The 14692-nt window shown below is 42.1% G+C and overlaps 1 protein-coding gene across 1 annotated transcript; it reads right to left on the minus strand.

The window, feature by feature from the left end:
* Nucleotides 1–4396: 4396 nt before the first annotated feature.
* LOC125248989 (centrosomal protein of 164 kDa-like) lies at nt 4397–14468 on the minus strand. The gene is made up of 22 exons (XM_048161158.1): nt 14366–14468; nt 13146–14201; nt 11955–12011; nt 11784–11846; nt 11612–11679; nt 10617–11012; nt 10426–10512; nt 10144–10327; nt 10000–10074; nt 9432–9554; nt 9209–9352; nt 9025–9108; nt 8837–8905; nt 8554–8750; nt 7719–7886; nt 7276–7450; nt 7076–7183; nt 6618–6714; nt 5577–5813; nt 5460–5505; nt 5275–5379; nt 4397–4673 (listed from the first exon to the last, which is right to left on the minus strand). The coding sequence occupies exons 2-22, from the start codon at nt 14118–14120 to the stop codon at nt 4577–4579; spliced, it is 3555 nt and encodes a 1184-aa protein (XP_048017115.1). The 5' UTR covers nt 14121–14201; nt 14366–14468; the 3' UTR covers nt 4397–4576.
* Nucleotides 14469–14692: the final 224 nt, after the last annotated feature.

Consider the following 14692-nt stretch of genomic DNA (forward strand, 5'->3'; position numbering starts at 1 on the left):
TATAATATTCCAAATACTGGATGGATTTCTCAAATAATTCCTCAACCAGTTGATCTTAAATGTATTATTTAACGTTGTAAAATCAACAAAATTAAGACCACCGTTACTGAAGCTGTTGGACAAAACAGATTTTTTTACATAATGAGTCTTATTTTTCCATACAAAATTACATAGTAGTTGGTCAATCCTTTTACACATCACTCTATCAAGTTCTAAAGAGATGGCGGCATATGTCAGACGTGAGATGCCTTCTGCCTTAGAGAGCAGAATCCTTCCTTTCAACGATAAGTCTCTCTGAAGCCACTGATTAAATTTTCTTTTAGTTTTCTCTATAATAGGCAAAAAGTTTAAATCACATCTAAGTTTGGGATTTTTGGAGATTACTATTCCAAGGTAGGTTATTGTCTCTTTGACTGGGATATCACAAATGCTGGAAACGGAGAATTGCTTTATTGGCATTAATTCACATTTGAGCACATTAAGGTGAAGCCCAGAAGCATTGGAGAACGTTTTGATAGTATTAAGAGCTAAAGAAATCTGGTCTGAATTTTTAAGGAAAAGGGTAGTATCATCGGCCAGTTGACTGATGATGATCTCCTTTCCCATGATACTAACTCCTTGCAAGGCACTATTCTTGACGTAAATGGCTAGCAATTGTGTAGTCAATATAAACAAGTATGGCGAAATGGGACACCCCTGACGTATCCCCCGCTGCAGTTCAAATCTTGGAGAGGTGCCGTGTTTGAGCTTAATGGAAGAATTACCGTGGGCATATAAAGTTTTAATTGCTCTAGTGAACAGGTCCCCAAAGCCAAATTTTTCTAAGGTTTTGAAAATAAAACCATGTTCGATAGAATCGAAGGCTTTGTAAAAGTCCAGAAAAAGCATATAACTATCATCACCTACTAACTCCGAATAATCTAACAAATCAAGAACCAATCGAATATTGTTCGAGATGTGTCTATTTTTTAGAAAGCCTGATTGTGTTTCATCTATTATGTCCTCTAAAATGGCTTTTAAACGTTTGGCAAAAATTGTGGCAATAATTTTATAATCACAATTTAAAAGACTAATCGGGCGCCAATTATCAATTAATAGTAAGTCTTTTTTAGGTTTGGGGATAAGAGTTATTAAACTTTGTGTTAGGGTAGAAGGAAGAGATCCCATACTAATACTTTCATAAATTACTTCTAACAGAAAAGGGGCCAAATCTTTTGCAAATCTATGGTAAAATTCTGAAGTGAGGCCATCTACACCTGGCGATTTATTTACTTTTAAATTTTTTATAGATTCAAGAACCTCAACTAGTGTGATGGGGCGATCACAAAAATCTTTATCGGAAGCACTAATACCATCAATGCTACCTACCGAGGCCATAAAGGATATAGTGCTGTCACAACAGAATCGGCTGCTATAAAGATTCTTATAAAATTCTGAACAATATTTGGCTATTTCTTTCGGGTCTTCAGAGAAAGAGTTACCAATTTTCAACTGATGAATGTTGTTTTTAGTCAGAGATTTTTCCAATCTAAAAAAGTAAGCTGAATTTTGTTCTCCTTCTTCGAGCCAGCGTCTTCTGGACCTTACAAAGGCACCTTCAGCTCTTGATTTATAAAGTTCATCCAATTTGTGCTGATATTCAAAGAGAGTATTACTTTCTTCCACAGATAAGCTATTAGGGAATCTAGAAGACAAGTAAGCAATGGTGGAAATGATGTTCTCTTCTTGGGCTCTTTTAAGTTTGGCAATATTATTACAATAATTTCTGAAAAATTTGCCCAATTCAAATTTAAGCAACTCCCAATGTTTACCATAGACCCTTTCTGCTTTAGCTTTAGTCCAAAAGGAATGAATAAATTTCTTCACTTCTAGAATAACAGTCTCATGTTTCAGTATTGAGCTGTTAAGTTTCCAATAAGAATTATAAAATTTAGTGGAGGATATCGGCAGTAGATCAATTTTGATTTGTATCGCCTTATGATCAGATAATGGGGTAGACAAAATATTAGTACTTAGGTTGTCTTCAAGCACATGGGAAACTAACCACAGATCAATTCTCGATTGTTTAGACCTTGAATTATTACACCATGGTAAAAGTAGTGTTATTAGGATGCTTAACTCTCCAAGCGTCAATCAAATCAAATCGTTGCATTAACATTTTTAGCTTTACATTTGTGTTAGAACAAGATCCTGGAGGCCATCTATCAATCACGTTATCTAATGTGATATTAAAATCACCACCCAAAATTATATGTGCTTTAGGAAATTTAGCTAACCAATGAACAATTCTCTCTTCTACTCTATCTAAAAGAATGTCATTTTCTGCCTTTGTATTGTACCCATAAATATTTATGACAATGAAATTAGAGTTATGAATTTGAACAACATGACATAGAAAATGTCCATTAGTATCAAAGTCTGTATAGGGAAGTTTTCCAGCAAATAAGTTTTTGAGTGTACAAACACCTGCAGAGCGTTGAGAAGCATGAGAACAAAAAATGTCATTTCCCCACTGGGATTTCCAAAAAGGCACATCCTCAGAGATGCTGTGAGTCTCTTGAAAAAAAACAAAAATCCGTTTTATGTTGTTTGGCAAATAAAAAAATGGCTTTCCGTTTTAAATTGTTCCTAAGTCCCCTGGCATTGAGAGAAATTAAAGACAAGGACATCAGAAAAGCAAGATTCGAATAAAACGGCAGAAATAGAAGTCACTTGAACAAATTTCTCAAAACAGAAGCTCAAAGACGACTACTAAACGTGATGAGAACAGAAAGCACCACATCAACTGTAGCTTCGTCGGTATAAACGGACGGAATAAGGACATTAGCTATCGGATCTTGAGATGAAAATATGGTCACCAGAAAATATGGTCTTGAACAAAAAGGACCATGTGCACAAAAGCACCATTTTTAAATTGAATTTAACTTAAAAAAAAAAAAAAAAAAAAAAAATATATGGTGAAGAACAGAAAAGTTTGTTTTTTATAAATAAGCATGTAAATATTTTATCTCAAAGTTGAGAAAATTCACCCTGATGGAAAAATCTCTTTTTTTTCCACAAAGGCACGACCAAGCTACAAAGTAGGCAATCTTTCCTGCTTTCCGTGCTTCGTCTACTAATGGCCACAACTTCATTCTACTTTCTCTGTCGGCCTTGCAAAGATCCTCTCTGAAGCGCAGGCCGTTTTCCCGTAGATAAATGGAGTTTTTGGCCGCTGCCCACACTGCTGCCCTGTGTAGACGCGAAGAGAACTGGATGATTACACCGCGGGCAGAGTTCATTTTCTTGACACCAACACGATGCACAGTGTCAATCACATCCGGGAGACGATCAGCGTGTTCTGGTGGCAGTAGTTTCTGACAAATGCGAACCACTTCTTTCCTTACATCTTTCTCGTCGACATTTTCTGGCACGCCATGTAATTTCAGATTCCAACGTCTGGAGTACCGCTCCAATTCAGTGATGCGTGACTCCACTGCAGTGATTCGATTACTCTCTTTCAACAGCGATGACTCTACTTGGGAAACTTTGGTTTTCACCTCATTCACATCATTACACACGGAGTTCAGCTTTTCTCTCAATCCGGCAATGTGAGAAGTGTTGGCAGCAACCATTGACTCGAGTTTATCAGACCTCATGTTAATGAGCTCAGAGAGTTTCGAAATTATGTCGTCAGCGGACTCACCTCGGCCTTTTTTTGAAGGAGGCTTCAAAGGAGTACACGGGAGTGAGGGGAAATCTTCTACAGACATCACCGAAAATTCCACTTTCTCTTCAGGTCCATAGTAATCGTGACAACTGTCGACAAGGACGTTATGGGCAGCAGCAGAGCTGGCTGACGCATCCATGTCAGCAGCTGATTCTTTCTTCTTCGTCGCAAAGTTCTTCCGTTTCTTATCAGTTGACATTTTTTCTTAAACGTGAGCAAACCGTAGCAGACAATTATCAGTTAACATCCCAATAGGGCGCAGACTGAAAGCAAAAAGTCTGTTTTATTGCTTAAATTTAACTTTGTTAATGGGCGCTAGGTCTCAACACTTGTACTCACGGCGCCATCTTGCGCGCTCAGGTGGAGACCACGTCCCAAGATTCCGCGCTCAAACTTGCCGTCATCAAGCTACGACTTTGTTTTGAATAGGCCTCTAGCGACCTCTAGCGGACAGAAAATATTACATATTGCACTTTTAATACTATGAATGACATTAAGATGAAAGAAGTGGATTTTTTTTTTTACATTTGAAGCATGTGAAAGGCATTATATGTTTACTTTCTGTACAGAGAAACAATTACCAAGCTAATTAACTGTGCATTTATCTGGCAGGACTGCACAGTTAATTAGCCAATATCTACCATCCAAATCACAAAACATAAAAATGAAGAAACTCACACCTGCATCAAGAATTAAATTCATTTAATTGTTTACAAAAATATTGTACAAATGAGATCTGCACATAGCTATACAAATAAAAATGTAGACAAACGTCCTCACAGTTCATATAACTGCTCATGATCTTCAGCTGTCCTGAGGAACACATGAGCTGCTCTAGAATCTCCTGCAGGTGTTTATTCAGCTGCTTCAGTAATGATGGACTTTAATCTGGTTGTTGTCGTCGAGGCTGAGCTGAACTAACCCACCGCTGCTGGACACGCTTCTGAGGTTCGGGAACAGAGGACTGTGTGTGACGTTCAGGAAAACAGCATGAGACACAGAGCATGAGAAATACACTCGAGTATGTGTGTGTTCAGAGGAGAAAGTTGGCGATTTCAACCCATCAAACCACCTGAACTTCTTCAATACAAAATACTCCTCATCATATTCAAAGCACTTCATGGTCTTGCCCCCCAGTATATTTCTGCTCTCATTCAAACCTACTCTCCTATGCGCACATTAAGATCCTCTGATACTGGTACTTTGTTGATCCCACGTCACAAACTCGCATCATTCGGTGGTCGGGCATTTCGCATCTCTGCCCCCTCACTCTGGAGCTCCATTCTGAAGCACATTTGAGACCTTTCATCAATACATGATTTCAAAACCCACCTTAAAACTTATCTTTTTGTTTCTTGCTTCTCTGACCTCTGATTAAATGATGCCTTTGATGTCTTTGTATTGTTTACCTGTCTATTGTAATTTGTGTTATAACACTGTACAGTGACCCTTTGTTTGTAGAAAGGTGCTATATAAAATAAACTTATTATTATTATTATTATTCTTCAGAAACAAGTAACACATTTTCCTTGAGAAAAAGCAACCATCAGGCCCTGTAAGGATACATGTTGCGGTTTTTCCGTTGAGCCTCCAGCCAGCGTTTGTTTCCTTCAATCAGCCCCTGCAGCCGCTGACCTTCGACCTCTGCTGATGGACGCAGACTTGACAGACTGCACAGACACACACACGAGGTAACAGCCACTGAATATATGATTGTCGAAGACTGGTGTGTGTGAGTATGTGTGCTCACCTTGGTGGTGTGTATCCTGAGTAGGTCATGTGAGCTCTGCTGGTTTCTGTGGAAACAGAGATGATGTTCAGATGCCGAGCAGGTGATGACGAGTGTGTGTGTGTGTATGAGTCTCACCTGTGCTCAGTCCCGACCAGCGGTTCTGCAGAGAGTCTGTGGGTCTGTGTGCGAGTCCGTTGGACAGCGAAGGGGAGGGATTTACAGACCACGCCCACGAGGGACGGGGTGGTAGAGGTGTGGTCAGAGTGGGCGGAGCCTGTTTGTGGGTCAGGGAACCTAAAGCTCCTAACACAGAGTTCAGCTGACCCGAGATCAGCTGCAGAGAGTCAGCCAACTGCTGCACCTTCACTGGAACTGACAGACGATCAGACACTCGTGAATCACTGCATGAACACAAGCTCTCGTGTCTTAAAGTGCCCCATAATGCTATTTTATAGGTTGCTAATTTGGTTTTGATTTCTCCTACAACAGGTTTACATGAATTAAGGTCAAAAACACTTTAATTTTCAGATCTTTTCTCTCAGTGTCTGAAACGGTTCAATCAAGGATTCAGTCTCTATAAACTCCGCCTTTCTGAGAGTTGCTCTGCTCTGATTGCCCAGATGGCCCAGTCTGTTGTGATTGGTCGGAAACCAAATGCTCATTATCATATCTGAATCTCAGCTCTTGATTCACAGTGATACGAACAGTAATGATGGCGTCCGTTTTACCGTATCAATCTCATCAAAGTGGTTTTGATTTGGCAGCAGAAAACAGCGTCTTCTCGACATGAACAACACAAACCAAACTCTTCCAGTCTCAGATACAACTACAGTGATAGAGGGCGGGGCAAAGAGACGCTGTTTGCTGGCATCCCATGAAAACCAAAGGCTGGCATTATGCAAATTAGTTACAAACCTACGTAGGTTCAAGCAGGAAGTGAGACTGGAATTACTGACGACTCGTTTCAGCAGTTCAGAATCGATTCTTTCTTTTGGGAGACAAAAACTACATTTATCTGAACTTTGACTTTTAAAACTTTGCAGAACTTTTACATTCACAAACAGCTTTATTACACACTACGTGAAAGGTCATATCTGAAAAAAGCATAATAGGGGCACTTTTGTGTGTGTGTGTGTGTGTGTGAGTGAATTGCGTGTGTATATGTGTGTGTGTCACCTGTTCCCTCCGGGCTGTAGATGCTGCTCATCTCTGACTCGGTCACATCAAACGTCACTTTCCGATCAGCTGACCTCTCAGCGTCCTCACATGACACCTGGCGCACACACACACACCCATATGAGCCTCTCAGAGTCACTTCAGCAGCAATTTCACCATTTCATCAGAGAAAACTATCAGCAGATACACACAAACTCACAATTCTTCACCACAACCTGAGGTTTATTGAATTTTAGGTGTTTTTTGTAACAAAATGTCTTTCTCCATTTTCAGGTTTGACTGTAGTAACTATTTGGGGGGAAAAAAATGACGTGCGTATAGGCTTGTCTTTACATTTGTGTTCACAAGTAACAAAACACGTGGAACATGACATCTGAGGACATTTGAAGAGCAGTCAGAGTGTGTGTGTGTGTGTGTGTGTGTGTGTGTGTGTGTGTGTGTGTGTGTGTGTGTTGTACCTCTTCAGTCAGTGATGTTTCGAGCTGGTTGAGTTTTTCCTCTTTTTCTTTCAGTAGCGATTGACCCTTGTGAAGCGTCTCCCTGAGCTCGGCTAGATCCCTCACCTCCTACACACACACACACACACACACACTTTATGGGCTTCTCTGAAGGTAATAATGATGCAGACGCAGGCCTCTGTCTCTGAACACACACTCACCTGCTGCAGATTGTGGTAGAGCTGCTGTGACGAGCTCCCGGGCACGGGGTCCTTCAGACTGCTGTGAGCCGCCCGCAGCGCCGCCTGTCTGTCTGACACGTGAACGCTCTGCCGCTCCAGAAACTGCCGAGCCCTGAGGAGAGACACGCTCTCATTCCACATATACCGCCTCACACTGAGAGAGAGAGAGAGAGTAACATACACTCAAACTCCAGTGAGCTGTCATGCTTTTTAGCATTCGTAATAGTCACCTGCGTCAGTTACAACCATTTAAACTCGACAATAAATGAAAATTCACCCTATTTTCTAAATGCATCTTATTTGGATAATTCATCTATGCACGTTTCAATTTTCTTCAAATGTTTTGACGTTGTGCATCCTGCTTCAGAATTTGTCCAAAAGGCATCAGGAGCACTAGATAGGCAGCTCACTATAGGACTCACACATACTCGTCTACACTGGCATCGCTGTCGTCTCCTGACCGCAGCACCGATGGTTCTAGATCCTCCAAACGCAGGCCATTCTCAGTCTTTCTCTTGCTCTTCTTCTGCTGGTCTTCTGCTCCATCCTGCTGGTGATCCCTCTCAGTTCTGCTCCTCTGCTCCAGTTCACTGCACACAAACATAATCACTACGTTATTTCTACATTTTTGCCACCGATTGGCCTTTTTTTAAGCAATTTTAGGCACCAGCATAAAAAAAGAACAGGAATGCACGATCAGGGTTTTACCGATAATATTATGCATATAATAAAATAGACTAATATTACATATATGATGCTATGTTGGTTGCTATTACACATAGGGCAACAAAATTCCTGTCAAACTAGCTTATGTAACCAGACAGAAAAATGTGTTGCAACATAATAATGTATTTTAAAATGTGATATCATTCACTTGAATGTTTTTACAGTAAGGTTGTGCAGTTTTGGGGTAAATATTGTACTTTTCTATTTGCCTCAATTTATAATAATTTAAATATATACATTTACATAAAATAGCAACATTTCTCAACTTCATTAACAGTGATAACATGAAAAATGTGCCATCGTTTAATGGAAGATTGCTGCCATCTACTGGAAAACAAACACTTTTAAAATTAAAATAACATGTATTTTCGACAACAGCCACTAGATGGCAGCAGAGGATTACTCAATGGCAAGTTTTTCATTTATATTTATGTTTAGACAAGTGCTGACAAATCAATTAATTTGCGATTAATCGCATATAAAAGTTTGTGTTTACGTGTGTGTGTGTGTGTGTGTGTGAGAGTGTGTTACCTGACTCTGGAGCTGAGCTGCTCACATCTGTCCTGCAGGAGTGTGACTCTCGTCTCCAGCTGCTGTCTCTCCTCCATCATCCTGCTGTTCTCTTCTCTCTGTCTCTCTCTCTCCTGTCTCTCTCTCTGAAGATCTGCTCTCATCCGTTGCAGCTCCTCATGGAGATCATCCCGCTCCTTTAGCAGCCGAGGGAGAGACTGCACAAACACACATACACACATTTATACACACTCCTGACTGTATCAGACAGGACTGTCACACACACTCACAAACACACACACACCTCTAATCCTCTCTGAATATCCTCCTCTTCCTCATACAGCTGCTGCCTCCTCTTCTTCAATTCTGACGCCTGATGATCATCAATAAACAGCACTGTTAGCATTCTTGTAAAACTGAGATGAACAATTAATTTCATGTGAAGTAAATGAGACAAAAACTAATATAATGAATAAAAACACTGTTCTGTACCTTTGACTGAAGTTCAGCCTCTTGAGTTTGAAGTTCTTTGGTTTGTATCTCCAGCTTCTCCATCCACTCCTGTAACGCTGCCTCCTACACACACACACACAGTGGATAAAAATGAGTGTATGGAAACATATCTAGTGCTTTTATTGTTTCTCTGTGCCGTTGTGCGTGTGTGTGTTGTGCTGACCTTCAGTGAGTGTGTCCTGCGCATCTCCTGCAGCTGTGTGTCCAGTGTGTGCTGTAGTTTGTGTAGTTGTGTTGTGTGTTTAGAGCTCAGAGTGTCTCTTTCCTCCTGAAAAGAGTTCAGCAGACGCTCCCTCTCCCTGCTCTCCTACACACACACACACACCTGATGAGATGACACACTTCAATAATAACACAAGTGTGGTGTGTGTGTGTGTGTGTTGTACCTGCTCCAGGTGTGTTTCTCTGAGGTTCTCTAGTTCATGTCGATGTTCCTCTTTCAGTTGTTCTAGTTTCCTCCTGTGATCCCTCTCAACTTCTTCACGGACTTCCTGCAGCACATCTGTGAGCTGACACACAAACACACACACACACACACACACACACACACACACACACACATTAACACACTCCAGCTACTGCTGCACAATTAAATTCAGGATGAAACCGAGGTAGAAGCAGATTCTGTCTCGTGACATCTCAGGGTGTAACAGATTATCAAATAAAGAATAAATGTAGGGCGGGACTTCGTTCTGTGGACCAGTTGTTGATTAGATGTGGGCGTGGCTCTCAGATGTGTATGCAAATGAGGGGTGGAGTTTAAGCACACTAAATGATTAGAGAAATCTACATATGTCACCAGAGAGAAGACTGACGCTTCACTGGAAGATCCAGTTATGACAAAATACATCCGTAACCACATAAAAAAAGTGTGTGTGTGTGAGAGAGAGAGAGAGAGAGAGAGAGAGAGAGAGAGAGAGTGTGTGTGTGTGTGAGTGTGTGTGTGTGTTGTACCTCTCTCTGGTACTCGGCTAAAGGTTGTTCTGGTCGTGGACTCCTTAAATTCTGCTGTGAGTCACTGAGTTTAGCCTGACAAAACACAACAGAGCGTTAAACACACAGACACACACAAACACACACAAACACACACACACACACCTGTATTCTGATGGAGGATAGCTGCTCCTCCTTCTTCTCTTGTAGCCGCCTCCTCTCAGCCTGGAGCTCCTCCTCTGACTCCTCCCTCAGGCGCTCGAGATCCCGCTTCCTCTGAGTCTCCGCTCTCTCCCGCTCTTCCTCCAGCTCTGAGCGCAGCTCCTGGAGTTTCACCTCATTCTCAGCCCTGTACACACACGAGACATACATACGGTTGATATAGTGTGTGTGTGTGTGTGTGTGTCTGAGAGAGTGTGCTGATGTTGATATTGTGTGCGTGTGTACCTGAGCTGTTGTAGTCGTGTGTGCGTGTCATTGTTCAATCGCTCCTCCTCGTCTCGTCTGTTTTTAAGTATCTTCTCCTTCAAAACCCTGAAACACACACATGATGTGACGCGATCTGTGTCATTTGAACGTGAGTATGTAAACATGAAAAGTTTTAATGCAAAAACTGCTCGTGATTCATTGGCGCTGACCTCAACTGCTCAGCACTTTCCTCCTTCATCCGGCGCTCCTCGTCTTCCTCATCCTTCATCAGAGCTTCTCTGAGCAGCTGCAGTCTCCTCTGTGTCTGCTCCATCAGTCTACTCCTCTCCTCCTCCATCTGCCTCTCTGCATCTTCCTCCAGTCTTTTCCTCTCCTCTTCATCACGCTTACGCCGTTCTTCATCTTCCTGAGCTTCTCGTCTCTTCTCCTCCTCTCGTCTCTTCTCCTCCTCTCTCTGTGTTCTCTCCTGATAACTGGTGTCGGTTCGGCCACGGGCGGTGGGCGGTCTCTGGTCATGTGATGTCCTGCTGATGTCATCTGCAGGCGTGGAGGCGTTGGAACGTGACTGCGGCGTCTGAGCTGACGTCACGTTTTCAAGCAGACGTCTGAGACGAGACACACATTACCCAGTAAATGAATGTAAAGAAATCCAGGGTGATCAGAGATGGCAGAGAAAACAGATTCAGTTTTCAGTGAATCATTCATTTCAGAGTGTGTTTCTCTTTAAAACACGACCTCTGTCATATTTGTTTCTGAAGAGCGCGAGCCCGCACGCATTGTGAAATACAGACTGAACGAAACACCACTGTATGGCCAGGTGATGCGCAAACGTTTCTCGGCTGGATAAAGCAAACCAGCGTCTCACTAGTAAAGTTTTAATGAAGGCGAATTGTAATCACGGTAAAGACGATTCAGGAGTCGCACAGTAAGCATGCGCAAGTCCCTTATATTGATGTGCAAACAAACCATGTATGTGTGTTCTCGACGCACTGATCGCACAATGTAAACGCACAGATGCATTTCAGTACATTGTTTCCACAGACATTCAGGATAATGTTTGGATTTGTCATGTGTATATTGCTGTGTTTAGTAATTCTGAACGCGTGAGGGTTCGTTTGGCTCAGAAACAATGTGCACCTAAGAGAAATACACACTGAATGAATATTTCACTCATGAGTCGCATCATCATCATCATCATCATCACCTGTCTGCAGATACAGAGACATCCACACAGCTGTCCACGTCTCCCTCTCCCTCCACTTCCTTCCTGTCCTGAGACACACAGACAGACAGAGAGACAGAATGAGCCTTTAAACCTGTAGAGGTGTGTGTGTATTTGTGTGTGTGTGCGTGTGTGTGTGTGTGTGTGTGTGTACCACTGCAGGCGTCAGATCCAGCAGATCAAACACATTCTCTGAGAGTTTGGAGTGGAAACCAGCCTGAGGAAACACATGAAGAGTGAAATTATGAGACGCATACAGCCCAGACATGTTTAATAAATGCATAAATGTAAATAAATGATTGTTTATGTGTTGATGATGTCATACCTGCACATTATCAGCGGATGAGAGCGACGCCGCCGCTTCTTCACCGGCCTCAGATTCCTGTCACGGCACAGGATATGACATCACACACTTGTACAGCAGCAATAACACACTGATAACACACACACACACACACACACACAGCAGTGAGCGTATGTGGGAGAGGAGGATGCTGGGAGTTTCAGCTCAACTGCAGAGAGGAGCTCTGATTGGCTCCTGACTAATGAGATCAGACACGCATCAAAATCTGCTCCTCATGGGTGCTTTTCTCCTCCCATGAGCCTTAGTGTGATGTCACATGACTGTTGAGACATGCCTCCTCTCTGCAGCGACACGCTACAGAATGACTGAACAAATCACTGAACAAACAAATCAATGAATGAACAAATGAAGACACAAACACAAACACTGAATAACACTACAGAATGAACAAACAAATCACTGAATGAATGAATCAATTGAATGAATTAAAAAACAAACACTGAACAACACTACAGAATGAACGAACGAATCACTGAACAAAAAAAAACACTGAATAAATTAAAGCTTTGAAAAAAATTGGGGATGTGCGATATCGAGTATGTCACTCGCTTTGCAAAAACAAAAACACAAAATCTTGATAGCGCTCGCTTTCACTGTGATGTATATTAGTAAACTGCCATAAGAATGAGACCGAATAGTCAATATTTAGGGGCAAAAATGCACCTGTATGAATTATATTAGTGATATTTTTCTCCAATATCAGCATGAAATGTGATAATGTGATTTGTTGAGCTTCTCCAAACACACAGTAGTGTTTTGTTGCTGAATGAATCAGCGTTTTTGAATGAATTAATGAATGAGTGATCCATTCATAAAGACAGTTGCTTGTTTTGTTCATGAATGAATCAGCTGTCTGAACGAATTGGTTGAGTGAATAATTCAATGACTCACTCAATAAAACTGTGACTGGCGGTTTTAGAAATTATATTTAATGTATCATTTCATTTTTAAAAAAACATTTCAATATTCAAAATATTATTTTTAAAACCACAATCTCAGCATTATATATGAAATTGTAATTGCAGTATAACTAGTGAAGGGCATAAACACAGGCAGGGGGTGAGGTATATCAGACAGGCGGGGCTTATGTGCAGGGGTGGGGCATATGAGATGGGCGGGGTTTGTGTGCAGGGGCGGGGCACTCAGTCCTACCTCACTGCACACTCGATTCCACTGAGGCATAAACTTCCCTGTTTTAACGTGTGTTATTTGAAGGCTGTCGTTCTGAAAGCGTTCGATCTCCTCGCTGTCTCTGTCGCTCTGAGCGTCCGTCGGCTCTTTGCTGATCTCTTCACTCTCTTTCTGCTCTTCCTCATGTTCATCTTCCTCTGTTTCCCTGCGTTCTGAAAGCCTCTCCATATGGGAAACGCTTCTCTCTGCCTCTTCTTCACTGTTGATCTCTTCTTCCTCCTGCCTCTGTTCTTCTCTTCCAGACGTCTTTCCATCACCTTTACTCTCCATCTGTTCTTTCTCGTGTTCATCTTCCTCTTTTTCATTGTGTACGGAAAGCCTCTCTTCCTCTTCCATATGGGAAACGCTTCTCTCTACCTCTTCTTCAGTGTTTATCTCTTCCTCTTCCTCCTGCCTCTGTTCTTCTCTTCCAGACGTCTTTCCATCACCTTTACTCTCCATCTGATCTTCCTCGCATTCATCTTTCTCTCTTTCACTGTGTTCAGAAAGCCTCTCTTCCTCCTCCATATGGGAAACGCTTCTCTCTGCCTCTTCATTGTTGATCTCGTCCTCCTCCTGCATCTGTTCTTCTCTTCCAGTCATCTTTCCATCACCTTTACTCTCCATCTGATCTTTCTCGTGTTCATCTTCCTCTCTTTCATTGTGTTCAGAAAGCCTCTCCTCCTCCTCACAGGAAACACTTCTCTCTACTTCATTGTCTTTCTCCTCTCTCTGTGTTTCATCCCGTTGCTTGTCTCCATCATCTTCACTCTCCGTCTGATCTCTCCGTTCTTCCGTTCTCTCCTCCGTATGGTTCCTCTGCTCCTCTTCGGGACTGCTGAATCGCTCGATCTGCTCATCGATCTCATCGCTCTTCTCTTCGTCTCTGATCAGTTTGTTTTCCTCTTCATCAGACTGTTTCTCCTCCTGCACACCGTCACTCTTGCCTTCAGTCATCAGCTCGTCTTCTGCAGCAGCGTTTGAGGTCAGAGGGCATGAAGCGGCTGTGGAGGGGAGGTGACGTCCACGCAACGAGTCCTTGCAGTGGAGGGATGGAGTTAGAGACAGACAGACAGACAGACGGGCTGTGAGGTCACATGCAAACCCCTCAAACAAAAAGACGTATTTTAACAAAGACACACAGATAAACACTGCAGAAGAGGAGCAGACAGAGACAGACACACAGAGAGACAGACAGGTACCTCTGAAGGCGGTTCTGGACTGTGATCCCTCGATAAGGCCAAATCCTGTAGTTCAGGTTCTGTTCTTTCTTCAGGAGGAACCGTCCCACTGACCTCACTGTCCTGAAACACAGACACACACACATTTACTTATCTAAATTGGGACTTTGCATAAACTTTTATTGTTTTTATATACAGCTAGCTATAAATACTATAACCTAACCTTAAAGGCCCCGATATACTTCAAATGAAATCGATGAACGAATTGATGTGACGTAATTTTGAACAAAATCAGGGCAAAACAAAGTTCATTTTGGGAGTTTGAAATGGCTTGCCAAAGCGAATTCT

Source organism: Megalobrama amblycephala, linkage group LG16 (assembly GCF_018812025.1).
Source record: "Megalobrama amblycephala isolate DHTTF-2021 linkage group LG16, ASM1881202v1, whole genome shotgun sequence".
In the NCBI taxonomy this organism is placed as follows: Eukaryota; Metazoa; Chordata; class Actinopteri; order Cypriniformes; family Xenocyprididae; genus Megalobrama; species Megalobrama amblycephala.